Raw genomic sequence first — 27,386 nt, 5'->3', positions numbered from 1 at the left:
ACACATCTAAACATAGAAAAGGTACAGTAAAAATAAGGTATTATAATCTTACGGGACCACCATCTACATGTGGCCCATCGTTGACTGAAACGTCGTTAGCGGTGCATGACTGCTCTTAGCAGTGCATGACTGCTTGATTGGCTGCTGCTGGGCATTTGCCTTATTTGTGTGGTCCAATGCATGGTCCCAAGTTCTGCCACCAGTTGGCTGGTTGGCTGTTTATGATTGGTAGAAGCTTAATTTGAAGTTAGTTACAAAGAATGCGTCTAGGTTAAGTTCCAGTTTGTGTATGAATGGGTTCTGGGTACAGAAAAAGCCCTAAGCTAATGGCTCCTGCCTAGTCTGTTTTTTTTTTTTGAGACCGAGTCTTGCTCTGTTGCCCAGGCTGCTGGAGTGCAATGGTGCGATCTCGGCTCACTGCAACCTCTGCCTTCTGGGTTCAAGCCATTCTCCTGCCTCGGCCTCCTGAGTAGCTGGGCTTACAGGCACCCACCACTGCGCCTGGCTAATTTTTGTATTTTTAGTAGAGACGGGGTTTCGCCATTTTGGCCAGGCTGGTGTCGAACTTCGGACCTCAGGTGATCCGCCCGCCTCATTCTCCCAAAGTGCTGGGATTACAGGTGTTACCCACTGCACCCGGCTGCCTATTCTGCTTTAATGCACATAAAAAGATACATTCCTATCACCTCAGAAAAGCAAACGTAAGATGCTGTGCACACTGAACATCTTGTTTTTTTTAATTGAAGTGTGTATCTCCGACATGTATATAGAACATACACAGCCTCCTGCTATTTTTTTTTTTTTTTTTTTTTTGAGAAGGAGTCTCACTGTGTCACCCAGGCTGGAGTGCAGTGGCACAATCTTGGCTCACTGCAACCTCTGCCTCCCGGGTTCAAGTGATCCTCCTGCCTCAGCCTTCCAAGTAGCTGGGACTACAGGCGCACACCACCATGCCCAGCTATTTTTTTGTATTTTTAGTAGAGACAGGGTTTCACCATGTTGGCCAGGATGGTCTTGACCTTGTGATCCACCCGCCTCGGCCTCCCAAAGTGCTAGGATTACAGGCGTGAGCTCCCGCGCCCGACCAGCTTCCTCCTTATTATAGATGGTCAGCATTTATTGTGCAGATGTATGGAAATATGTCTAGTATGGAAATGTGTCCCTTACAGATGGACATTGGTTGCTTTGATATTTTGCACATCTTACTCTAAAACTGTGTAACCTTATGTATGAGACATCTTTTTCATTGGTCTTAAATCCTTTTTTGGAATGGAGTCACCTGTAAATAAAAAATTAATATTTCTGAATAGACTTTGCTGAGTAACTGTATTTAATGAAAATTGTTCATATTTCAGGTTGCTCTTCTGTTGTTAGAAAAAGAAGTATTAGATAAGAATGATATGGTTGAACTTTTGGGCCCCAGACCATTTGCGGAAAAATCTACCTATGAAGAATTTGTGGAAGGCACTGGCAGCTTGGATGAGGACACCTCACTTCCAGAAGGCCTTAAGGACTGGAACAAGGAGCGGGAAAAGGAGAAAGAGGAGCCCCCGGGTGAGAAAGTTGCCAACTAGAGGCCCAGAGGGAGGCCATCTCAGTCTGTCCACTGTGGTTTCAGCTGGTGCATTATTTCAGCTGTGGCTTTCAGAAGAATGGGAACGCTGTGCTGATTTTAGCCAGTCACTGGCCCAGCTGAAATGATGGGGAAAGGAGTCCTTAGTCCTTTCAGCCTCGGAGGTCACAGTGGGTGGCAGGTGACTTTCCGGAGGCCTTGAGGGAAATGCACACTGTCCCACAGCCTCATTGGGCTCCCAGATGTGCTGGAAAGGTTGAGCCCAGAGTGGCCGAGGCTGGACCCTGTGGCACCAAGTGGGGTCGGCTGACCGTGTGGCAGGGATCGTTGCACTGGACTCTTGGCGTGTGGGAAGGGATGCTTTCTCTTTGTCGCCCACTCTTCATTCCTGTTTCTCCTCAGTTCCCCTGTGCAGATGGGCTGTGAAATTAAATTGGAGTCCTGATAAGAACATTTTAATTTGACTTAATATTTTAAAGATTGAATCCAGATCACTTGTTGCTGTCTTAATGGAATGGTTTTCTACAGGAGCTGTAACATACTTAAAAATATGAATGTATTATGTAAATATGGCTTCTTTACATAAAAAATAAAATGTCAACACTGTACTTTTTTTTCTGAACACACAAAGGGTCCCTATTTATGCTCTGGATATTTTTAGAAAACATAATGGCAAGAAATTAAATTTTCTTGCTTTTTAGAGGAGAATCCTTCAAAATCTCAGCCTTGCTGGTTCTCATCAGCTCTCACAGGAGGTTGGAACCTTCTAGAGTTACATGTCCTGTAAAGATGCACTGAGCTCTGGATATAAAGTACATGGGTCCTGAGGGGTTAGTCATGGCCTGAATCCATGATAACCACCCCAGTGCAGGTCCTCAAGAGGCCAGTCATGGCCAGATGTTGGCCACACCTCCTGGGTCTAGAAGTTAACGTGTAACCATAGCGGGCCTGGCAGGCTGACCTGAGCCGTCACCTGGATTTTAGAGAAGGAACAGTGGAACTAAGCTGGAGTCCCCTGGGCCCTGGCTCTCTGGGGACATCTCAGGAGTGGTCTGACTGCTAAGCTGCTCCTATTGTCTATTAGAAGGGAGTTACTGGTTATGTGCTTCCAGAAAAGTGAGTCTGTAGTGTTGCAAACCTATATCAAAATTCCTTAAAAAAGATGGCATGAGGAAGATTTGCTAAGTCTTATATCAATTGCTGTTATTTGGACATGGGGGAGACACTGGCATTTTTAACTATTTACATTTTTAGCAGTCTGTTTTAGCATTATTCCAGCTTGCCTTGTGTGGTGTTGATGTTGTCGGAACAGTGGCTTTAGAATTAACACAATCTAGTGGCATCCCTGCCATGGCCCCAGGCCACGCATGCTCCACCCATGGCTACTTCCCAGCAGCCTGAGATACCCACCTGTCCCCTGGCAGGCCGTGGAAGCAGCTGTTGACTCCAAGCTCAGCATGCCAGAAGAACAGGCGCCCCCTGCTTGACCTTTGCACTTGCAGGCATTGCCACACTGGCCACTTCCTTTCCTCATAGGGTGTTTTTGGGAGGTGCCCAATGAAGCATTGTTTCCAGGCTGAGGCTCACACAGCTGTGAGGGTGCTGGGTGTGCTTTTTACCATACAGGCAGTAGACGATTAGGAGACGCTCTCTACTCCTTACCCAACCACTGCAAGGCGTGGAGCCGGCGTGGGCTGCCCTCTCACAGGCCTTGGCTGTGAGGCCTCCCGGGGGACAAGAGTGGGGCCCACTGTGAGTCAGGCTTGATACAGTGAGAGTGACAAAGCCAGACAGCACCTATGACACCCATGTTTCTGGTGAGGTGAGCCACCTTAAGCTCTGGGCCCTGGACGGCTGCCAGTGTGGCCTAGAGCCGCTGCTCAACCTGTGCAAGTGGCCCTCTGTGCTAGGAGGAGCCATGGCTACCTGTGCCACCGTCATGTGGGGCCTGCTCACGCATGGATCTTTCCTCTCCATGGTCACATGGAACATGTTTTCAGGACAGATGTGGGTGGTGAGCTGGTAAGATTTATTTTTACTGTGGTCTCAGAATAGTTCAGATTTCTGCAAAAAGATCTGTGATCACCTCAAGCCATGCTGCTGTGTTTAGTGATGAACTTTCCATCTGCCCAAGGCTGGGGCTTAACACGAAATAAATACAGCTAGTCAATGTAAGGCCTGGGATCACAGACCAAGGGTGGTGTTATGGTTGTACTGTGGGGAACCCTAACCCTCAGTGGTCCTGAATGACAAAGCTTTGTCTGTCTCTCATTCCCTGTCCAACACAGGTCAGAGTGGGCTCTGCCCAGGATGGTTACTCAGGAACCTGGACAGGTGGACAGGAGGGATTGGGGGCGGGGGGGCTGCCCACGTGGGAGGCAGAGCAGGAGGGCTGGCACCGGCACATGACGCTTCCACTCGGGGGTGACACGCTATGCTCATTCTTATGGCTAGAGCAAGTCCCACGTTCACAGCTTCAAGAGGGCAGGAAGAAGTAAAGCAAAAATATTGTGAACAGTGAGGTCTGTACCAGGCACTAGCGGGGCTACCGTGCATGCCTCGTGGAGCTTATCTTTGGAAACTCCAAAGGTGTGGCCAGTGGTAGAAGCCATCAAGTGTGATGGGTCACAACAGAAAAGGGCCCATCCTTTCCACGCAGGGCTGGCTGTTGGCACCCCAGCTCCCACCCAGCACCCCTGGCTTTGTCTGGAGGCCAAAAGGCCTTTCCTGTGGCTCCTTTGGCTACAAGGTTGGGGAACCCTAGCCCAGGACCTGACTTGGGAAAATGCAAGATTCTGTGGGAGTCTAAAAGGTGGCTGCGGATGGAAGAGGGGCTTTTGTTTGTACTGCATTGCCTTCCAGCTAGCAACAGTTTTGGCTGCTCCCCTTAAAGCCTCCATTTAAAGAAGAGCCCTTTCCTCTTGTTTTTGTGAACTGAAGTGGGGAGGAGTTCACCCCAGGGAGAGACCAGTGACCCAAGTAGCCACTGTAACCGTACAAAGTAACTTATGTCATTTATGCACATGGCTAGAGAGATGAAGACACACGTTTAGTATTTTATTATGAATCAATTATTTCAAAGTCCCATACTGCATATTCATATAAGGCAACATGGCACAACTTCAGGCTTCATCACAAAGGATGAAAAAGACTGTTTCTAACTCCCTGCTAATTCGCCGACATGCTTGAACACTTAATGGAAGGTGAAGTTTATTTTGTGGCCCCTCAGTTCTCTTTCAAGTCCTCTAGTAGAAAGTCTCCATGGTGTGATCTTCTGACTGGGTAGAACCCGCAATTCTCTGCTGTTTTAGTCTTTGTTCCAGATGACTAATTACATGACTTGGCTGCATTTGTGAGGGGCCGACACCAACACAATTAGACCAGTGCACCATTCAGGGCCATGGGGTAGGAGGCACCAGGGTTCAAGAAGGAATTTGCGTGTTGTAGGATCTGAGCTGGGGCGGCTCTATTCCGGCTATCCATCGATCTCCTCTTCCTCATCCTCAAAAGCTTCCTCCCCGTCATTCGCGGTGGCATCCTGGTACTGCTGGTACTCGGATACCAGGTCGTTCATATTGCTCTCGGCCTCGGTGAACTCCATCTCATCCATGCCCTCACCCGTGAACCAGTGCAGGAAGGCCTTGCGCCGGAACATGGCTGAGAACTGCTCGGAGATGCGCTTGAACAGCTCCTGGATGGCCGTGCTGTTGCCGATGAAGGTGGAGGCCATCTTCAGGCCGCGGGGCGGGATGTCGCACACGGCCACCTTCACGTTGTTGGGGATCCACTCCACGAAGTAGCTGCTGTTCTTACTCTGGATGGCCAGCATCTGCTCGTCCACCTCCTTCATGGACATGGGCCCGCGGAACACGGTGGCCACGGTCAGGTAGCGGCCATGGCGCGGGTCGCAGGCGGCCATCATGTTCCTGGCATCGAACATCTGCTGGGTGAGCTCGGGCACGGTCAGGGCCCGGTACTGCTGGCTGCCGCGGCTGGTGAGCGGCGCGAAGCCAGGCATGAAGAAGTGCAGGCGCGGGAAGGGCACCATGTTCACCGCCAGCTTGCGCAGGTCAGCATTGAGCTGGCCCGGGAAGCGCAGCGAGGTGGTGACCCCACTCATGGTGGCGGACACCAGGTGGTTGAGGTCCCCGTAGGTGGGCGTTGTCAGCTTCAAGGTGCGGAAGCAGATGTCGTAGAGCGCCTCGTTGTCGATGCAGTAGGTCTCGTCTGTATTCTCCACCAGCTGGTGCACCGACAGCGTGGCATTGTAGGGCTCCACCACCGTGTCCGACACCTTGGGCGAGGGCATGACGCTGAAGGTGTTCATGATGCGGTCCGGGAACTCCTCACGGATCTTGCTGATGAGCAGCGTGCCCATGCCCGAGCCCGTGCCGCCGCCCAGCGAGTGCGTGAGCTGGAAGCCCTGCAGGCAGTCGCAGTGCTCGCACTCCTTCCGCACCACGTCCAGCACTGCGTCCACCAGCTCTGCGCCCTCCGTGTAGTGCCCCTTCGCCCAGTTGTTCCCTGCGCCCGTCTGGCCTGCAACAAAGAGAGTCCCGTGCCGTTTAAACAGGAAAGGGCTGCGCCATCACCATGCTTGGTCACCGACAAGGAGGGTGTGAAGTGATTCCATGATGTGCTGTTAGCCAAAGGGAGGAGGGGCCGGGGAAACAGGCACCCACCAACAGTGCAGCTGAGCAGATGCACTGGTAACGTTTTTAGGCAAGTCAAAGTAGCTACTGGTCAATTTTAAAGATGTATATACATTCTGACCTGGTTGTTCCATGTTAAATAGATAATTCTTGCACATGGTAGAATTCAAAGGGAACAAAAGGTATACATTAAAAAAATAAGTTACCGGTCGGGCGCCGTGGCTCATGCCTGTAATCCCAGCACTTTGGAAGGCCGAGGCGGGTGCATCATTTGAAGTCTGGAGTTAGAGACCAGCCTGGGCAACATGGGGAAACCCCATCTCTACTGAAAATACAAAAATTAGTCGGGCGTGGTGGTGGGGAGCCTGTAGTCCCAGCTACTTGGGAGGCTGAGGCAGGAGAATTGCTTGAAACTGGGACCTGGGAGGTGGAGGTTCTAGTGAGCTGAGATGGTGCCACTGCACTCCAGCTTGGGCGTCAGAGTGGGACTACATCTCAAAAAAAAAAAAAAAAAAAAGTTCTCTCCTTTGGGCTTTCGGAATCTTGTACTATGTATAAGTATTTTCTTTTCTTTTCTTTTTTTTTTTTTTTTTGGAGACAGAGTCTCACACTGTCGCCCAGGCTGGAGTGCAGTGGCGCGATCTCGGCTCATTGCAAGCTCCGCCTCATGGGTTCACGCTATTCTCCTGCCTCAGCCTCCTGTGTAGCTGGGACTACAGGCGCCCGCCACCACGCCTGGCTAATGTTTTTGTATTTTTAGTAGAGACGGGGTTTCACCTTGTTAGCCAGGATGGTCTCGAACTCCTGACCTTGTGATCTGCCCGCCTCGGCTTCCCAAAGTGCTGGGATTACAGGTGTGAGCCACCGTGCCCGGCCTAAGTATTTTGTTTTTAAAACTGACACTTTTTCATGTTAATGGAGCCCCTCATTCATCATCCAGAATTACTGTTGCAAAATGTTTGCAGAACCAATTATTTATTCTGCCCCTATAATTAAATACTAAGCACAGGAAGTAATTCCTGCCCTCAAATTGTTTCCAGGCCAGTTGAGAAAAGGAGCTTAATATGTCTGAAAGGTTTCTGTATTTTATGCAGAGTTCAAGTAACAAGAGACCTAGTCTGTTTTCTGCATAATGGTGCTTTTTTTTTGAGACGGAGTCTTGCTCTGTCGCCCAGGCTGGAGGTGCAGTGGTGCGATCTCCACTCACTGCAAGCTCCGCCTCCCGGGCTCACGCCATTCTCCTGCCTCAGCCTCCCCAGTAGCTGTGACTACAGGCGCCCGCCACCACGCCTGGCTAATTTTTTGTATTTTTTAGTAGAGACAGGGTTTCACCATGTTAGCCAGGATGGTCTCGATCTCCTGACCTCATGATCCACCCATCTCGGCCTCCCAAAGTGCTGGGATTACAGGCGTGAGCCACCAGGCCAGCCGCATAATGGTGCATTTTTGCCAGACAGGCTTATGTATACCTTACTTTACCTAAAAAAATTTGAATCTGAAAGATTCGCTCTTAAATTTAAAATCCTATTTTTCATTTTATCTCATTTTAAAATGGATTATTTCACTAGCAGAAGCATTTTTTTTCCCAGCTGTAAAAAATTACACAGGTTTGTATGTCCATATGAACAGATGCACATAGGAGTGGGAGGAACTAATTTTTGTTTTTAGTTTTCTGGGCACTACGAGTTTCATATAATGCAATAGCTTTCATACATTGCTGTGAACATTTGTATTTATTTATTTAGAGACAAGGTCTCGCTCTGTCACCCAGGGTGGCATACACTGGCACCACCCTAGCTGACTGCAGCCTTGAACTCCTGGGCTTAAGTGATTCTCCCACTTCAACCCCTTGAGTAGCAGGAACTACAGACACATGCCACTACACTTGGCTAATGAACATTTGAAAAAACTAGATACTAGATACCTCTCATTCATTTTAAAGTTAACATCTATTATTTTTCATAAATCAAATAGTTGCATATGATATAATTTTAATTTCTGGAAACAATATAGTCACTTTAAAAAACTCTTCTGTTAAATGTATTGATAGAATATATTTAAAAATCAGAAATAATTCCAATCAGTTGAAGTTGATTCTTTTTAATTTACCTGTAATTACAAAGTGTTAATGTTATCTATCTATCTATCTATCTATCTATCTATCTATTTTTTCCTATTAGTTCATTTATCCAAGGGTGAACATTAAATACTGCCAGAAAGGGCCAAGGCTTGGGATCAATTCTACTCCTCTTAATTTTTACATATATGAGAAATCTTGTCCACAGATATATGTAAATGGGAATGAATTATGTTCTACAATGTCATTCAGTTCTTTGATTGTCTTCAGAGTTACATCCCAAAAATCAAATAGTGGGCTATTATCAAAAAGTATTTTCAAGCCTGGGCAACATGGCAAAACCCCATCTCTACTAAAAATACAAAAATTAGCTGGGTCTGGTAGTGCATGCCTGTAGTCCCAACTACTTGGGAGGCTGAGGTGGGAGGATCACTTAAGCACAGAAGATGGAGGTTGCAGTGAGCCAAGATTGTGCTACTGCACTCCAGCCTGGGTGACAGAGCAAGACCCTATCTCAAAAAAAAAAAAGTATTTTCAATCATCTGTCACTTAACAACTCAATTTTGTTTGTTTATTTATTTTGAGGTGGGGTCTCACTCTGTCGCCCAGGCTAAAGTGCAGTGGCACGGTATCGTCTCACTGCGACCTCCGCCTCCCAGGTTCAAGCAATTCTGCTTCAGCCTCCCGAGAAGCTGGGATTACAGGTGCTACAACCACGCCCAGCTAATTTGTTGTATTTTTTAGTAGAGAGAGGGTTTCACCACGTTGGCCAGGCTGGTCTTGAACTCCTGACCTCAAGTGATACGCCCACCTCGGCCTCCCAAAGTGCTGGGATTACAGGCGTGAGCCACCACAACTGGCCAACAACTCAACGTTGAAGAAAGCAGAATTGGAAACGACCTAACTTGCAGGTCATGCCATTTTACATCAGTCATTCTTTTCCTGTTTCTGAATGTAAACCAAAAAGGCTTAACCAAGACTTACTAAATACACTCTCACTCTTTCACTTTAAGGCAATTTATTTCAGTATATAGAAATTACTTGAAATAGTAATTTCTAATATGACTTTGTCAATTTAATTTTTAATAAAATGTTTTAAATATTTATTTTCATGAAATTTTGGGCTGCAGATTTAACTAATTCAAGTCATAAAAACTTGCATTGCATTATACAGACCTCTTCCAACTTGACTTTTGTCTACACACGGCTGGTGGCAACAATTCACAACCACTGCCCAAAGACCAGCTTCTCTGCTCTCACGTGGGCAGGTCCATCCCTGATGCTGCACACACCCTGGGGGCACTGAGCTATGAAGCAGTGAAACCACCAAGGCTGCCTCTGAGAGCTGCCAAGTGCTATATTGGGTAAGCAAGCTGCCTTTCACTTGTCGATCTTTAATTAGTGGACAAGGGGCTCCTATGCAATTTGGGACACGGGCCTGCTCACAATGAGGCCTACTGATGGCACCCCTGGATTCTGCAGTACATAGCAAGTAGAGCCTTACACAGTGGCCCTACTCTTGGGGGAGGGGGGATGAAGCATTTATCAGTGCTAAACACTGTAGGTGTTGAGTGCAAGAAAAAAATTCTGTGATTCTTCATTAAGTGTATTGAACTTAATGTTAAAATGTACTGGACTGTTAATAACTCATATCACATATAAAGGATACCCTCCTTAAATATCTAAAGAAGTCCTCAAATCAGAAAGAAAAACAACAGCCATTAGGAAAACAGGCAAAGGCTATAAACATACAGCTCACAGGAAAGGAAATTCCAATAGCTTAGGTACTGGAAATAATGCTAAACCCTTCTCATAAGGGAAACACAAATTAAAACAAGAGATTCTATTTTCCGCTATGAAACTGACAGAGATCCAAACACCTGAGTTGCACTGGTGAGGGTCTGGGGAAGGCCACTTCCCACGGGAGCTGCTGAGATAGCAAGGGCAGTGGCCTCTAGAACAGCTGAGCTACAGCTATCAAAATTATCCCCCTAGACACAGCAATTGCACTTCTGTAAGTTTTTCTAGATAGACCCATACATGTGCAAAATGACATATATACAAATGTTTACTGAGGAACAGTTTATAATAATAAAAAGGGGAACTACTCAAATACCTATTAACTGAAGACTAGTTAAATCCATGGTGGTATCTCTGCAGAGGATACGATCAGCTATCAACAAGAATGAGGCAGCCATAGTTGTGAAATGGAAAGATCTTCAAAATAAGTTGCTGGGGAGCCAGGGAGGGACACTAAGGTACTGAACAGTGTATACAGTTGGCTCCATTGTATATGTGTGAATATATGTGTCTGCCTGAACATACTTGAAAGGACATTCAAGAATCTTAACACTAGTTTGGGGTAGGAAGGAGATCAACTTTTCACTATATACCCTTTTGTTCCTTTTAAGTCCTAAACCATGAAAATGTCTTACCTAGCTAGCTAGCAAAATGAAAAAAAAAAAAATTACTTTATTAAAACATTTACAATGCAATTAAGAAAGCACAGGTTGTCTTTGAAGGATGGGGTCCTAAGGGAGTTCAGTTCTAGCTTTATGACATTTTAACTAAAACATGTATTTTATGATAATCAAGTGAAGATTAAAGTATAAAAAAGGAATTTATTATTATTATTATTTTAGAAATGGGGTCTTCCACTGCTACCCAGGCTGGAGTGCAGTGGTGCAATCATAGCCACTGCAGCCTCCAACTCCTGGGCTCAAGGGATCCTCCTGCCTCAGCCTCCTGAGTAGCTGGGACAATTAAAAAAACATTTTGTTGGCCAGGCACGGTGGCTCACGCTTGTAATCTCAGCACTTTGGGAGGCCGAGGCGGGTAGATCACAAGGTCAGGAGATTGAGACCATCCTGGCTAACATGGTGAAACCCCGTCTCTACTAAAAATACAAAAAAAATTAGCCTGGCGTGGTGGTGGACGCCTGTAGTCCCAGCTACTCCAGAGGCTGAGGCAGGAGAATGGCGTGAACCCGGGAGGCGGAGCTTGCAGTGAGCCGAGATCGCAACACTGCACTCCACCCTGGGCAACAGAGCGAGACTCCGTCTCAAAAAAAAAAAAAAAAATTTGTAGAGAGGGTCTCCTTATGTTGTCCATGTTGGTCTTAAACTTTTGAACTCAAGTGATCATCCTGTCTTGGCCTCCCAAAGTGCTGGGATTGCAGGTGTGAACCCCTGAGCCCAGCTCTTCTTTAATGAAAAATTTTAAAATGTCATCAGTAAGTGGGAAATTACTAAATGACGACATATACAATGGTGGGCACTGTGACTGTCATGGAGGGTGTCTGAGATACATTAATGAATTTCTCAAAAGGCTGCAAAATGGTGTGTGTAGCAGGATCCCATTTTCCCCAAACAAAATCAGCTCTGTGTGCTCGCCTAAGTGCACATGGACACAGAAAAATGTCAGTAGGGCCGGGCGTGGTGGCTCACGCCTGTAATCCCAGTACTTTTGGGAGGCCGAGACAGGTGGGTCACCTGAGGCCAGGAGTTCGAGACCAGCTTGGCCAATATAGGGAAACCCCATCTCTACTAAAAATACAAAAAATTAGCTGGGTGTGGTGGCGGGCGCCTGTAATCCCAGCTACTCCAGAGGCTGAGGCAGGAGAATTGCTTGAACCCGGGAGGTGGAGGTTGCAGTGAGCCGAGATTGTGCCACTGCACTCCAGCCTGGGCAACAAGAGCAAAACTCCATCTCAAAAAAAAAAAAAAGAAAAAAAAAAAAAAAGGAAAAATGTCAGCAGGACACAGCCCAACTGTCTACACACTCAGTTATCCCCCTAGGGAATAAAACCTCAGGGGCCACCAGTAGAAAGGATGAGGGCTTTCCCTTTCTGCACTGTATACACAATCTATGTGTACTGTTTGAAAAAACCATGTACAAGCAGTTTGTTTTAACTTTGACATGAAAACATTAAACACTTTTTTTTTTAAGGCCAGCTATGGTAGCTCACGCCTGTAATCCTAGCACAGGAGGGTGAAGTGGGAGGATTGCTTGAGCCCAGGAGTTTGAGGCTACAGTGAGCTATGATCACACCACTGCACTCCAGCCTGGGTGACAGGGCGAGACCCCATCTCAAACAAACAAACAAAACCACATATTTAAATATTGAACACTGAAGTTTCCAGAGAGCAGAACTGGCCAGCTGAAACTGACCACAGTGGGTCCTTGCACTTGTCTGCAGAATCAGCCTCCCTAGATCTCCGTCTCAGTCCCACTGAGAAGTCAGCTCAGCCTTTCTCTCCTATTGTCTTTGCCCCATTTGGCAGTGCAAAGCCCAGTGCCACTGGCATGGCAGGCCCTGTGGCTCTGCAGAGGGGCCAGGCTAGGCAGATGCCTGCTGTGTGCTTGCAGCACACCCCATGGGCCTGGCCACTTTAGTACTCTCAGGTGGCCATTTCCTTGTGTTTTTCACAAGCCGTAGACAGCATCTAGTATGTGACTGTTCTCTTACGAACAGGGGATTCTCTTCTTCCTGCCCAGCTGTGTTGCACAGTGAAACCTAGCTGACTGCCTTCTCTTAGTAGGCGAGAAAATGGTCACTGTCCTTCCTAAGCCCCCACCAACTTCTCTCCACCCCTTCCCACCCAACCTAGCAGGCAGCACCTGGCAAGACTACAACATAGGCATTGGGACAAACAAGCTCGGGGCTGGTCCACACTCGGTGCTAGAACTGTCACATTTTACATAGGAAATACCCAGGGCAACCTGGGACCTATTTCATTAAAATAGCAGAAACCAACAACTGAAAATAGGTGGCTTTTGGCAAACATAGAACCCCAATCAGTCAGACCTGAGCTAGCTGTAAGTGGACGGAGATGCTGAACTTGACTCCCTCTGCAGCTCACACCATTTACCCAGCTTCCTCAATATTTATAGCATGAATAGCCATGAAGTTTTCTGTGCTCTTGATGTAAGTAGGAAGCTGGTGACTTCTGAAAAATATTTTGCCACTGTCTCATAGCAACAGATGTTCCAGTTAAATATTTGGGAGTCGTGAACTGAACATCTTCTGTACTGATACGGTGTGATGTTAGTCAGTGACTCCAGACTGCAGGAGGCTGCCAACTCTAAGCTTTGGCAGTGGGGCTACAACAGGTCCCCAGGGTTTTCTCTGAGTCCCCTCTCTGGTTTCCAGCTCACACTGGGTGATGGAGTAAGTGTCAAAGGTCTGTGCACTCCTGCCCCCTCTTCTAGCCCTGAATCTGGAAGAAAAAGTTAGAAATACAGAAAGAGGCTGGAAGAACGTTTACCTTTCTGGTGCTTCATTCTTTTCCCACAAAACTTTCCAACAATAGAGTATGTATGACTGCTATGCAACCAGCAATTCATTACAGAAAAGTTTTTCTTTTCTTTTTTTTGAGACAGGGTCTTGCTCTGTCGCCCAGGCTGGAGTGCAGCGGCGCAAACACCGCTCACTGCAGCCTCAGCCTCAACCTTCTTAGCTCAAGTGATCCTCCCACCTCAGCCTCCTGAATAGCTGGGACCCCAGGTGCACACCACCATGCCAAGCTAATTAAAAAAAAACTTTTTGTACAGAGGGTCTCACTATGTTGCCCAGGCTGACCTTCAACTCCTGGGCTCCAGTGATCTACTTGCCTCAGCCTCCCAAAGTGTTGGGATTACAGGCATTAGCCACTGCCCAACCGGGAAGTTTTTTGTCTTTTTTTTTTTTGACAGGATCCTGCTCCATCACCCAGGCTGCGGTGCAATGGCTTAATCTCGGCTCACTGCAACCTCCGCCTCTCAGGTTCCAGTGATTCTCCTGCCTCAGCCTCCCGAGTAGCTGGGAATACAGGCGCTCACCACACCTGGCTAATTTTTGTATTTTCAGTAGAGACAGGGTTTCACCATGTTGGCCAGGCTGGTCTCGAACTCCTGACCTCAGATGATCTGCCCGTCTGTGCCTCCCAAAGTGCTGGAATTACAGGTAACTTTCACTTTTAAAGGTATACACTACTAACGTAAGTGAGTGTTTCCTAAATCATTTCAAACTCTATTTGGAAATGGAATGACACTGGTTTATTGTAATTTACCAACTCTAACTGAAACAATATGGTATAAAGCCAGTGAGGATGGATCATCTCCAGTTCACAGACAATTCTACCTCTTTTACTGGAGAATGACTTAAAAACTATTTAGCTAAACAATATAGAATGTTTATACATTCTGGATACTTCTCCATTCTCCATAATATGTTATTTTAACAAATAAGCATATTCATTTAAAAAAGTCACAATTCTTAACTCAAAATGGTGTCAACTTGCTAAAATTCCTATTAAAGACATATCATGTCAGTACAACCTGTTGAAAACTTAAAACATTCTGAATCAAAAATAGGGTTGCATGTCAGACGAAGCAAAGATGCAAGAAGCAATTTCGGGGACAGTTTTTATGTGCCAAGGGTCATTTCTAACATTTTTGAAGGCTTACAGGGACAATTAGATAACTAAATGGGCACCATAGGTCTGTCTTCATTTGTCTTAATCTTCGTGTTCCCATTTGTCAACAGCTAGAAAGACCTTACACTCTCCCAATGTTCAATTCAAATAAACCAAAGAAAACTCACAATTGCTAAAGTGGCAGCTATGAGAAACTAGCTTCTCACCACTTCAATAGTTTGTAGTGCACTCATTTCATAAAGATCAGTTCATGGCTTTGACTCTCTCTTGAGACCTGGCCAGGTCCTGGCTGCACTGCGTTGACTGCTGGTGGGCGAGGCCTCCTCGGGGCGCCCATCCAGACTGGGTTGGGTCCCTCAGTTGCTGCCAGGCCTAGGGCAGACTGGGCCGGGGCCAGACAGCCATGACCTGCTGAAAACCTTCTCCATGAAAGCTGCCTTTTCCGTGACCACACCTTTGAGACAACTGACATCTTTCTTTTGACAGAGTTAAGGCATGCAAAAGCATATGAAAAATAATATGAATCTCTACACACCTACTACCCATTTAAGAAATAAAACCAGCCACTGGTACATGAAGCCCTGTGTAACAAGTGTGAATATGAACATACTCAACTATGTAGAATTATATACTTTTTTTCTATTTTATCTCAAAAAGCAGTAATGGGTGTGGCATGAGTTTCGGCTAACCACCCTTCCCCTGGGGAACTGAGTTGCATTTTAATGTCCTGCCTTCTGGCTCCTCTGTGTGAGTCCTGGCGTGATATGTGTGCAGGTTTCTCTGTTTTACACTGACAATTTACGTCAGCGTAGAAGAGAAGGGCTAAATTCAGAGCTGTTCTTACATTTCCTATGAAGTAGTTCTTAAAGCCCTGAGTCTGTCATAAAATAAGCATTCAGTTGCTACGTTTCTTTGAAAAGTTTAATTTCAGGCAAAAGTGCAGCAAAAACTATGCTCTCAGACACTGCTGGTGGCATTAATCCAATTGGAAGTGTGTAAAAAGGGCTTAAATCTCTTCACTCTTTGACCCAGTAATTTTGCTTTTTGAGAATCTATTCTGAAATCAAAGTCAGAAACAGACAAATTTAAGTGAATCAAGATGTTCAATATTCCTTTTAAGAGCAAAAAGTTGGAAAGAAACAGCTTCCTAATTATTGGCCATTATAAAGTTGCATAAAGAATTACACATTATGGAGCTATTAAAAATTATGGATTTTAGAAACTAAATGTGAAATATGGTTTATAATATAATGTTCAATGGAAAAAGATATAAATGATACCATTACAATAATGAAAGTCAGCAAAAAGAAAGAAACAAAGGTGAAAAAAATACCTCAGTGCTGATAATAATTACACTAAGATGATGAGCATACAGAATTTTTTTTAACTCTAGTTTTAAACTTTTAAGAATGTGGTTATATTAGTTTTTGCTGAAAAAAAGCAAAGTTTAAAAAGCAAAGCAAAGTACAAATTAAAAATAAATACAAATCACTCAGGATGGTGGGGAGAGCTCCCTTTTAAATATATTAAAAGGATATATTCCCTTTTATGAGACAATGTCAGCTGTGTCACCTGCTGTGCTTCCTTTTTTGGATTTAGTTGCCAGAAACCCAGAGCTAAAATTACTTCTCAGCCACAGCTGAGCTCACAGTTGACTCTGTGTTGTAAACTGCTACATTTATGCCTGTCTTTTACTGTTGTTTCATATCCTTCTTTGAAGAAGGTATATATTTTACATAAGTAAAACTTTAAGATCTTCTTTTTCTATAAAAATTTACAGATGTGCTTGTAACTGTTTCCCTATCTCAGGAAGGACTCCTGCGAGGGAGGCAGGCAGTGAGGGAGGTGGGTTTTCACTGCATGGCCTTTCCAGCTGCGCACCATGTGCACACACTGCCTATCAAAGAAGAGGTGTGATTTCTAAAAGGTGTATTAGTTGGAAATAACATGAATTGTGTCTGGTAAAGCTGACTGAGACTACGGTAGACTCAGCCAACTGTAATTCAGACTCAAGAAATCTTAGCTGTCTGCTCGCTCAGATTCTCACCAAAAATCCACTGAACCTCAAGGAGAAGACTGGGCAGAATTCTACAAGAAGGTGGGGAGATAGGGCCATTTCTTCTCGCAGATTCTTACAGGGGTCTGTGGCCCCAAGATGCTTGGGGGGTCCTTCATTTCAGATAGTAAAGTGAAGACACCCAGAGAAGGGAACTGATGCTGTCAACGGGCACAGAGCTAGGGTCAGCTGCTCAGTTTCCCTCTCCCGGTGCGGTGCTCTTTCTTCCTGGCTACATTAACTCTGTGACCTGGGAATGTGGTCCAGAAAGAAGCTGTGGCTGCTGAGTCTATATCTACTTAGTAAGTGAGTTATTCAATGCTGATCTGTATAAAGTAGGGTAGTCCTTTTTCCTTTCTCACAATACAGAATATTAATGTTATCCAAGTCAGGTCTTTATTACAGTACTCAGAGAGCAGTCCCTCCGAATTGACACGGATGACACCGGGCAAGGGGAGCTCTCAGACACCCCACCGTGGGCATGCAAATGCATTCAGCTTTTCTGGAGGCCAATCTGCAATCTCTATGTGTGAGCATTTCTGCAGAACAGATTCCTTGAACTGGAACTCTTGGATGGAAATTATTGATTTGCTCAATCTACTAAGTAGTTCTCTGAACAGCTGTTATTTTCCCAAACACCTTCACCAACACTAGGTCTTAGCAGCTTCTAAAATACTGGCCAATCTGGTGGGAGAATAATATTTTGTTTTAATTCCCTCTTGCCTCTAGTTAGTAGTAAATTTTGTCCCCAGGTATTTATAGCTTTTATTACAATTGTGAATAGGATGTGTTCCCCAGTGATTATTGCTTTTAATGTGATTCATCTGTTCCAGTTTGCCTGGTACCCTGGCAGTTTTAGCACTCAAAATCTAGTGTCCTGGGAAACACCTCCTCCTAGTTCCAGGCAAATCAGAAAGATTGGTAACCTGATAGCAAAACTATTAATTTCTAAATATTTTATCTTGTGTCTGGCTCCCTTACTGAAGTCTTGTAAGTGCTAGTCATTTTTCAGCTGATAGCCTATCTGGAAACTCCAAGAGAATCATTTCATCAACAAATAACGCTTTTGTCTTTTCCTTTATATGATTTGCATCTTTTCTTTCTCTGGTTTTTGTGCACTGGCTAAAGCGTTCAGAACATGGAATAATTGTAGAGACAATGGACATCTGTTTCTTATACCTAATTCTGCTGGGAATGCTTCTAATGTTTCACCAGGGAGTATAATGTTGCTATGGGTTTCTGGTAGATAATCTGTAAATAAAGGAAGTTTCTTTCTACTTCCAGCTTACATAGAAGTTTTTTTGTCTTCCACAAATCAGGAACACATGCAAAACTTTATCTTTTTTTTTTTTTTTTTTTTTTTTTTGAGATAGAGTTTCACTCTTGTTGCCCAGGCTGGAGTGCAATGGCACGATCTTGGTTCACCACAACCTCCGCCTCCCGGGTTCAAGTGATTATCCTGCCTCCCGAGTAGCTGGGATTATAGGCATGTGCCACCACACTGGGCTAATTTTGTATTTTTAGTAGAGATGGGGTTTCTCCATGTTGGTCAGGCTGGTCTCAAACTCCCGACCTCAGGGGATCCGCCTGCCTCGGCCTCCCAAAGTGCTGGGATTACAGGCGTTAGCCACTGCTCCTGGCCTCCAAAACTTTAATCTTTTTTAAAAAATTGTTTCCTGCTGGGAGTCAGAAAAAAAAACCCACTTTTCTGGGGCATCTATTAAGATGTTGTCTTTAATCTATTAGTAGACTTCTTAATGTTGAACCATCCTTGCGTTCCTGGGATGTTGCTAGTATTTCTCAAACACTTATTTTGTACTAGACATTCTAAGTGTTTATTTAATCCTTACATCTCACTAAGAGGTAGACAGTCCCACTTGTGATGAGGAAATTAAGTCACAAGTAAGTTAAATAAGTCTAAGGCCACATAGTGAGTGGAAGGGCCAAAATTTAAACCCAGGGAGTATGGCAGCACAGCCAGACTCCTAACCATTACACTATCTGCCTCTCAGTCTTACCTGGTCACAGTGTGCTATTAATATATTGTTTAAAAAACACAACTGCATTTGATATTCTAAGTATTTTACTTTGGATTTTTGCATCTATATTTTTAAGTAAGTTTGATATACAGCTTTCACTTGTATGTTCTAGTAGAAGCTACCTAGCCTCATAGGAAATGTTGGGAAGTTTTCCATCATTTTCTCTCTGGAATGGTTTGGATAATGGGATTGTCTGTTACCCTCAATAAAATTATCTCTTCCTGGTGCCTTTTGAGAAAGGGGTTGGAATGTAGATTTTTCGTGATGTATTTGATTCGTACACCATAGTGCTTTTAAGCCAGAATCAGTCTTCAAATTCTTCACATTTTCTTGGAAGACACTGCCTTTCACAGGTATTGGAAATATGTTGGATTAAGTGAGGAATTTTTTTTTTTTTTAGCAATAATGTAAATAGATATGTGGTCTCTAACATTAAAATAGGTGGGAAACTTCCAAATCTGCCACCTATCCTGTAGGTTCTACTTGATAACACTAATGGTACCACTTCATTTAATTTTATATAATTTTCTTTAGAAGTCTGCAGAAAGATAGGTTTTACCATCATTTTTTAGGTGGAAGAAGCAAGAAAAAAAGGATTTACCTAATTCTGATAAAACCAATACAGGAACCAAAAACAAATGGCAAAATAACTTTATAATGATGGGGAGAAAGAAGCTAATGTCTAAAATTGTTTCTTGGTTTTTGTTTTTTTGTTTTTTTTGCTATTTTTGAGATGGAGTCTTGCTCTGTCACCCAGGTTGGAGTGCAGTAGTGCAATCTCAGCTCACTGCAACCTCTACCTCCCAGGTTCCAGCGATTCTCCTACCTCAGCCTGCCGAGTAGCTGGGACTACAGGCATGTGCCACCATGCCCGGCTAATTTTTTGTATTTTTAGTAGAGACAAGGTTTCACCGTGTCAGCCAGGATGGTCTCGATCTCCTGACCTCGTGATCCACCCGTCTTGGCCTCCCAAAGTGGTGGGATTACAGGCATGAGCCACCGCGCCTGGCCTGGTTTTTGTTTTTTAATCAAGAACTACCAGTAGAAGAATTTCATTTAGAGATATAGAGGTTCCTTCCCACCAAAAAAGTCAAGATTTTAAAAAAACTGTTCCTTGTGATGAACCCAGCTAGGGATGGGAAGGGTGGGGCTGGGAACCACTGATTTCCATTCACACTTTTTCTATAACACGTGATGCTTTAAATCTGGCATATAAACTATTTGATTTTAAAAAAGAAGAAGAAGAAGAAGAAAGTGAGAAAGATGGAACCTACCGAAGATGAAGTTGTCAGGCCGGAAAAGCTGCCCAAAAGGCCCGGACCGCACGCTGTCCATGGTGCCTGGCTCTAAGTCCACCAGGGCGGCCCTGGGCACATACTTCTGAGCTGGAGGAGAAAAGAACCACCCACAAGAGTTACTTTCCGGTTTCTAAAGTAATTGACTTCCCCCTTTCAAGTCCCACCACTTCTAGCTGCCTGGAATGGGTCAACCAGGGTCTTTTCAGAAAGGGTACAGGAACTTTCTTAGAATCACAGAATTGGCTGGGCACACTGGCTCATCCCTGTAATCTCAGCACATTGGGAGGCCAAGGTGGGCAGATCGCTTGAGCCCAGGAGTTCAAGACCAGCCTGGGCAACAGAGCAAAACCCTGTTTCTAAAAACAAACAAAAAACCAAAAAAATTAGCTAAGTGTGGTGGTGTGCACCTCTAGTCCTAGCTACTCTGGAAGCTGAGGTGGCAGGATCATCTGAACCCAGGAGGTCAAGACTGCAGTGAGCCATGGTTATGCCACATGGTTATGGTACAGTGGCATTTTTTTTGAGACGGAGTCTCACTCTGTTGCCCAGGCTGGAATGCAGTGGTGTGATCTCGGCTCACTGCAAGCTCCGCCTCCCGGGTTCACGCCATTCTCCTGCCTCAGCCTCCCAAGTAGCTGGGACCACAGGTGCCCGCCACCACGCCTGGCTAATTGTTTTTGTATTTTCAGTAGAGACGGGGTTTCACCGTGTTAGCCAGGATGGTCTCGATCTCCTGACCTTGTGATTTGCCCACCTCGGCCTCCCAAAGTGCTGGGATTACAGGGGTGAGCCACCGTGCCCGGCCAAGACCCTGTCTCTTAAAAAAAAAGAAAGAAAAAAAATCCCAGAACCTTAACACTGGAATGAAGAACGAGTCCAGGCATGACCTGGCAGAGGAGGTTCCAGGAAGAGGCAGGATGAGAAATCAGGTCCCCTGACTTCCTGCCTACTGTATTTTCCAGCTCACTCTGACACCTCTTTCCTGTTAGGAAGTTTTACAACTTTAGCTCCATGGAAATAAACTATGTATTACAGCAAATTGCCAGGTTTCGATGAAATTCTCTGCTTTGTGACACCTCCCCCATGCATACACATACATGTGCCCATGTGCAGTCTGAGAACCTTGTTACTGGGAGCACTCCACTGGCTCTGTTTCCCCAGAGTCACTCTCATTTTGAGTCAGAGTGTTCTTGTGTGGAATTTTCATGCCAGTTGGGCTAGAACTTGTTCCCAGTGAGGACACGGTTAATATGATTCCAAATAGGACCTGCTCTTCAACTCCTGTCCTGCAGTGCACACGCCCAGATCGAAAATGGATGTACCCAAGCTGGGCGACGGATTAACATGAAGTGCAGTGTATACTGGAACTGTCCTTAGTGTCCTCTAGAAATTTCATCTTCCATGCCTTGATGTTCCCAGCCTTTTGTCATTGCTGCGTAAATTAATAAAACCCCACTAGCTGCTCAGAACTGCCTGCAGTTTCAACTTCCAGGGAGGTTAAAGTCTTTTTAGAGGTCTGCAAGGGACCAGAAAAGTCACTTAAGATAACGTTTCTCAAATTTTTAGCCAAGAATTCCCAATAAGAGATACGTTTTAAACTGGGTAGGGGTGGGGTGGGGGGGGGGGAGCTTTGTTTTTCCCAAGGATCCTTGAGAAACGCTCTAATTTATTCTAACAGGGTCTCGCTCTATCACCCAGGCTGGATGCGCAGTGGCGTGATCACAGCTCACTGCAGCCTCGACCTCCTGGGCTCAAGCCCTCAGTTAACTGGTACTACAGGGGCACCCGGCTAATTTTAAAATTGTTGTAGAGATCGGGGCGGGAGGGGGGCGGGGGGGTGGTCTCCTATGCTGCCCAAGCTGGTCCTGAACTCCTGGGCCCAAATGATCCTCCAGTCTCGGCCTCCCAAAGCGCTGGGATTAGAGGCTTGAGCCACCGCACCCGGCTAGACAGAGAAGGCTGAACAGGAACCGCTACGCTGATTTCACAACGCTAACGGGTGGTCCCGTTCAAGCGCTCAGACCCTCAGGATAGGCGGAATCCAGCTGTTTGAATAAACCGACGGCGGATTTCCCGCCCCGGAGGAGCGAAGGGAGTGGCCGGGCATGCTGCTACACCCCGAGATAACTTTTCCCGAAGCAAACTCGCCGCGCGCAGAGGCGGCGCCCGAGCGTCCACGCGGGTCCCGGCCGGGCAGGGCGCGGCGGCCTTGCTACTCACACGATGACTCATTGTAGTAGACGTTGATTCTCTCCAGCTGCAGCGCCGAGTCTCCCACGTAGCCTCCGGCCGGGTCGATGCCGTGCTCATCGCTGATCACTTCCCAAAACTTGGACAGGGCAAGGCGGGGAGACAGACGCTCAGAACCCAGAGCCCGGGACGCCGCCACCCGCGCCCACCCCAGGCGCCCCGGCTGCCGAATTCCAGGCGCGCCTGAGCCGCCGGCAGCCGCTCCCAGTTGGGATGGGGGTGGGGAGCGAGGAGTAGAGGGTCCCCGGCCGGCCACGCCCTGGGCGCTCCCTCCCTGCGGCCCGCGCGGGTCCCCACCGGGCTCCGAGGACCCACGGGCGCACAGCGGGTGCGCGCCCCGGCGGGGTTCGCGCCAGGAGACCCGGGGACCTCCAGCAGCCCACCCGCGGGGAAGCCCCGCACCGCGCCAGGCCCACCTTGGTGCCAATCTGGTTCCCGCACTGGCCCGCCTGGATGTGCACGATCTCCCTCATGGCGGGCGCGGCTATGCGCTGGGCACTGGCTCTGCGGACGACGGCTGCAACTGCGGGCCGGCTGCGTGCGTCCCGGGGCCGACCCTCCGCGCCCCCGCCCTCGCCCCGCCGCTCGCCAATGGCTGCGGGCCCCGCCCCCGCCGCCCCCGCTCGACGCCGCGGCCCGGCCTGCAGAGCCGAGGGAGGACGCGCGGGCGCCAGTCGGGGGACTTTTGCCGGGAGCCGGGCGGAAAAGGACGGGCCCGGAGGTGGCGGGGAGGAGACGGGAAGGAGCGCGGCGCCCGCCCCCACCACCGTTTTGCTGCCCCTTGTGGTGCCCCGCCCGAGGGAGACGTGAGTCGGTCCTGGGCGTCGGGGCAGCGGAGCCGACGTGGCCCGCGGGGTCCCAGCGCCGCGCCCAGGAGCCCTGCAGCCGCCCGCGCCGAGTCCAGTCCAGCCGGGAGACGGCCCTGGGGCGCGGCAGTGGAGCTTTTCAGGGTCTCTGCCCCCTACCCCCCACCCCCTGTCGCACTCCAGGCACACGTTCTTAGGGCCTCTTCGTCCTGCTGTTTCCGTCTCCGGAGATACAGAGGCCATTCCTCTCCGACGACTCCCACCCCTTTGGAACGGGGTTTAGCTAAAGTGACTACAGGGCTGGATCCGAAAATGAACACCCCCTGCGCCGGGTCTATGCAGCCTACCCCTCGCGCGTTAGCGAAGAAATGCGCTTCGGCCTGGGAGGGCGCGCGAGAGTCCGTGTTCCTGGCCAGTTTTGTGTGGTGGAAAGGAATGACCGCTGATGCCTAGCCGGGTGACTTGGATTTTAATTCTAGCTGTTTTCAGTTAGCTCTGCGCTTCAGCGGACTCGTCTGTTAACGGAAAAGGTTATCTTAGGGGACCATCGAGAGCCTTTCAGCCTCCAAAATGCGGGATGCTCTGGCCTCTGCAGTCAGAATGGGCATGCATCAGGGCTTTTGCGGGAGTTTCCTCACGTGAACGCTGCAGGCTGGGACCACCGGGGTAGCCTCTGCGTCCCCTCCCAGGTCCGTGGAAACGCCGCACATGGGGAAGCGAAGATGTTCTGTAATTTGCACTGGTACTTTCTTTTTAGATAGATGAAAACTGGGAAATTCCTAATTGTGTGTATGCGTGTTTGTATGTTTGGAAGGGAGTGGAGAACTTTTAAAAGCTTTTCTTCTGGAATTTTGCAAATGTTTCCAAATTGAGGAAGTTTTTTTAACCCTTGGGTCCCCGCCTCCCCCCTGCTCTCTCCACCCCAGTGCTGCTCCTCGGCCTTCTTGTGGGTCCCCACACCTCTTTACACAGCCACACGCTCAGGGAGCAGATGAGGAGGCCACAGCCCAGCCCCTGCGCTCCCATTTCGAACTATGAGCCTGAGATTACTCAGCCACCTTCTCCTGAGTCCTCAACACCGTTATTTAGGCTGTTTCCATTGCTTAATTATTGACTCCAACGAGTGCTACCTTAACCCATCTGGCCGGCCCGAAGTCTAGTGTGGGGAGCCCGAGAGCGGAGGGCCTGTGCCATCCCTGGAAGAACCTTCCTCCAGCTTTAGTCTTTCTAAGAAATCCAGCCATCAAGTGGTTTAAAAGAAAGTGTCTACTTTAGAAGCTTTGGTCGTTTGCTGAAATCGCCACCCTTTCAGTACTAGCCCTTGGGCTGGAATTTAAGTCCAGGGGTCTGATCGAGCCAGAAAGTAGGTGTCAGCGTGGCTTCAGGAAGTCCGCTGTCACTTGGATTTGACAAGGGACAAGCCGACCTGCTGGTTTCTGGGCTCCTGCTCGCTCTGTGCTCTGCGCTGTCTGCAGGGATTGTTGCCCGCAGAGTGCGCTTTGTCTGGAGAAACTCGGTGCTCGAAGAGTGAGGAGACCGGGAGGAAACCTTCCCCCTGCAAAGCTTATCTCCCTTCCCTCCCATCAGAGGCGGGGCCCCGCAAGACACAAGGGATTCCCCGCAGAATGAACCAAGGCCTCCCCAGGACATGGGGACAGTTCTGCTGTGCAAAGACTGAATTCACGTGTCTTTCCTGAAATGGCTCCCAGTCTCTCTGCAGCCTTGGCCTCTCTTTGAATCCCAGTCCTGACTTCCCTGGTGTCTGTTGGCCATCCCCTTCTGGGAGCCGGCAGGTGAAGCCTTGACCTGTCAGCCCGGCCTGGGGCTTTCCAGGCTCTGGGCCCCCTACCCTCCCGATCTGTGGTCCTCACTCCTCCTGGGCTAGGCTGTTTGTGACGCGGTGTGTCCAAATGCACACAAGCTGCAAACCAAACTTAAAAAAGCGTAGAGGACACATTCTCTTCTCCTACCTTAAACAATACACCATGGTATCTGGAAAGCCAGGTTCCAGTTTAGAATTCTCAGGCTAGGCTGGGCACAGTGGTTCACGCCTGCAATCCCAAAACTTCCCAAAGCTGACATGGGAGGATTGCTTGAGCCCAGGACCTCAAGACCAGCCTGGGCATTATAGCGAGACCCCTGTCTCTACAAAAAGTTAAAAAATTAGCCAGGCATGGTGGTACATGCCTGTACCCAGCTACTGCAGAGTCTGAGGTGGGAGGATTGATTGCTTGAACCTGGGAGGCGGAGGTTGCAGTGAGCTGTGATCATGTCACTGCACTCCAGCCAGGGTGACAGTGAGACCCTGTCTCAATAAAAAAAAGAAAAAAAGAAATCAGTAGACTTCTTGGGCTCCTCATTGATTTGCATCAGGGCATGGAAGTGGGCGGGGGTGGTCTCAGCCTGCAGTCCTCACTTTCAACACCCGCCTTTCTCCCCACCTCCAATTCTGTCCCACACTGAGATGGGTCTCCTGTACATGCCTGTGGACACTTCAGTCCTCACCGGCTCACAGCCATCCCAGGCCACCCTGCGGGAAGAAGGGGCCCTAGGAGTAGGTTTGGGGAGGTCTGGGCAGGGAGTCCTGAGGTCTGGGGGCTGACGTGCCATCTAGGAGCTGTGGGCACATCCCAGTGGCCCTGTAGGGAGGGGGCAGGCAAGGACAAGGCCCCTCACCTGGGTCAAAGGCAGTGATGGCGTTCATGACTTGGTGCTCTGGGCGAGCCACGTTACCCGTGCACTCCTGTCTGCTCACTTTCCTCTTCCTCTTGCCTGTCTCTTCTGTGCCTTTGATCACAGTCTTGCTTCTCAGAACGCCTACTTCTGTTTCATGCATGTGTAGGGAGGATTCCAGGCTCACTGCCCAGATTTGAATGCTGGTGTTTACACACACCTGGACCGTGGGAGATGGCTGATGAGTGTTTCTTCCTCTCCCGCCCTTTTCTGGGCTGCACCAAGGAAGAAGACAGGAGGGTCTCGTCCTCTCCAAATGCTGAGAAGTCCCTGGGGAAGAAGACCCGGAGGAGCCGATCGGGGGCTCTTGAACTAGGCTGGTAATGGCCGTGAGTGGTGTTATTTTCAACTAAACCCCCAAATCTGGAAAAATGAATGACATCAGACCCTGGTGTTTTTATGTGACGTTCCTCTTTGTGGATAAAGGATGGAGTTTCTCCAGAAAGAAGTGGACATTTCACCTTGCAACTGTGCAGGGAGAGGCAGAGGCCGCCACAAGAAGTGGAGAGTGGGAGGGTGCCATGGGGAGGCTGGGAAGGCTGGGGTGCCCTGGTGTTGACTCTCTGGGCCCTGGGAGTTGCCTCGTGGATTTCAAGGACTGGAACACACTTGCTGCTCCCCACTGCCTCGCTGGGGAAGGGAACCTGTGGCTCCCAGCGGCAAGCCAGGTGAGCAGGCGTCAGTTCTGAGTTAGGCTGAGAATAAGCTCTCCTGCTATCTGGTGCCTTCGGTGAAGCGTTGTCAGAATTTACTTTCTGCAGATTCTCCTGGAAAGGGCAGCCATGGTCCTCCTGATCTGGCGAGTGGGCACTGGGGCCAGTATCGATGGGTGGATGAATGTAACCATGATCCATGGTGTTCTTAGGTCAGTCGGTCTGAGCGGTCTTGGTTACAAATAGGGGAGTCAAAGTTTATAAAGGCGGCCTGGGGACCCGCTAAACACTAGACTGTGTTTGCACAGTCAAGTTAAATGTATTCTCTTGGGTTCTAATTCTTTTGAAAAATAATATTTTGTGCTTGCTTTGGCAGCAGTATACTAGAATTGGAATGATACAGAGAAGATTAACGTGGCCCTGCACAAAGATGACATGCAAATTCATGAAGCGTTTCATATTTATTTATTTATTTATTTATTTTGAGACACAGTTTCACTCTGTCGTCCAGGCTGGAGTGCAGTGGTGCAATCTTGGCTCATTGAAACCTCCGCCTCCTGGGTTCAAGTGACTCTCTTGCCTCAGCCTCCCAAATAGCTGGAATTACAGGGGCACATCACCACACCCAGCTAATTTTTGTATTATTAGTAGAGTCAGGGTTTCACCATGTTGGCCAGGCTGGTCTTGAACTCCTGACCTTAGGTAATCCGCCTGCCTCAGCCTCCCAAAGTGCTGGGATTACAGGTGTGAGCCACGGTACCTGGCCTAAAAAAAAATTATTATTATTATTATTTATTTTTGAGATGGAGCCTTGCTCTGTCACCCAGGCTGGA

At 47.8% G+C, this 27,386-nt stretch overlaps 2 protein-coding genes and 1 non-coding gene across 13 annotated transcripts in view; 2 read left to right on the top strand and 1 right to left on the bottom strand.

Annotated features, from left to right (window-relative positions):
• Nucleotides 1–2,203, top strand: part of AFG3L2 (AFG3 like matrix AAA peptidase subunit 2) — a 48,994-nt gene extending 46,791 nt beyond the window's left edge. For both annotated transcript variants that reach the window (XM_055238908.2, XM_055238918.2), the window contains exon 17: nt 1,356–2,203. In XM_055238908.2, coding sequence (XP_055094883.1) covers nt 1,356–1,574 — 219 coding nt within the window. In that variant the 3' untranslated portion in view covers nt 1,575–2,203. The remainder of the gene's footprint in view (nt 1–1,355) is intronic.
• TUBB6 (tubulin beta 6 class V) lies at nt 1,310–22,960 on the bottom strand. 10 transcript variants are annotated; one of them, XM_055238999.2, is made up of 5 exons: nt 22,778–22,936; nt 22,332–22,440; nt 20,088–20,198; nt 5,990–6,112; nt 4,610–5,743 (listed from the first exon to the last, which is right to left on the bottom strand). In XM_055238999.2, the coding sequence occupies exons 1-5, from the start codon at nt 22,832–22,834 to the stop codon at nt 5,049–5,051; spliced, it is 1,095 nt and encodes a 364-aa protein (XP_055094974.1). In that variant the 5' UTR covers nt 22,835–22,936; the 3' UTR covers nt 4,610–5,048. The 10 variants fall into 10 exon arrangements, with proteins under 10 accessions (XP_055094989.1, XP_055094974.1, XP_055094927.1 ...); XM_055238952.2 differs by having other exon boundaries at nt 4,610–6,014; nt 6,087–6,112; XM_055239014.2 differs by lacking the exons at nt 4,610–5,743; nt 5,990–6,112 and adding an exon at nt 1,310–1,993.
• A 3,954-nt stretch (nt 22,961–26,914) lies between these two features.
• Nucleotides 26,915–27,018, top strand: LOC129461244 (U6 spliceosomal RNA). Its single transcript, XR_008650436.1, has one exon. It is a non-coding gene; the product is annotated as a U6 spliceosomal RNA (small nuclear RNA).
• Nucleotides 27,019–27,386: the final 368 nt, after the last annotated feature.

This window comes from Symphalangus syndactylus, chromosome 1 (assembly GCF_028878055.3).
Source record: "Symphalangus syndactylus isolate Jambi chromosome 1, NHGRI_mSymSyn1-v2.1_pri, whole genome shotgun sequence".
Taxonomy (NCBI): Eukaryota; Metazoa; Chordata; class Mammalia; order Primates; family Hylobatidae; genus Symphalangus; species Symphalangus syndactylus.
The sequence above is the reverse complement of the archived record's forward strand: the minus strand, read 5'-3'. Positions and strand labels throughout refer to the sequence as shown.

Bases quoted from the DNA above. Each gene is read 5' to 3' on its own strand.
- TUBB6 (XM_055238933.2), bottom strand. From the start codon at position 22,834: ATGAGGGAGATCGTGCACATCCAGGCGGGCCAGTGCGGGAACCAGATT. The intron at 22,441-22,777 runs GTGGGCCTGGCG...GCCCTGTCCAAG, and splicing joins GGAACCAGATTGGCACCAAG to TTTTGGGAAGTGATCAGCGA. The intron at 20,231-22,333 runs GTGTGAGTAGCA...GAAACCGGAAAG, and splicing joins GTCTACTACAATGAGTCATC to TAACTCTTGTGGGTGGTTCT.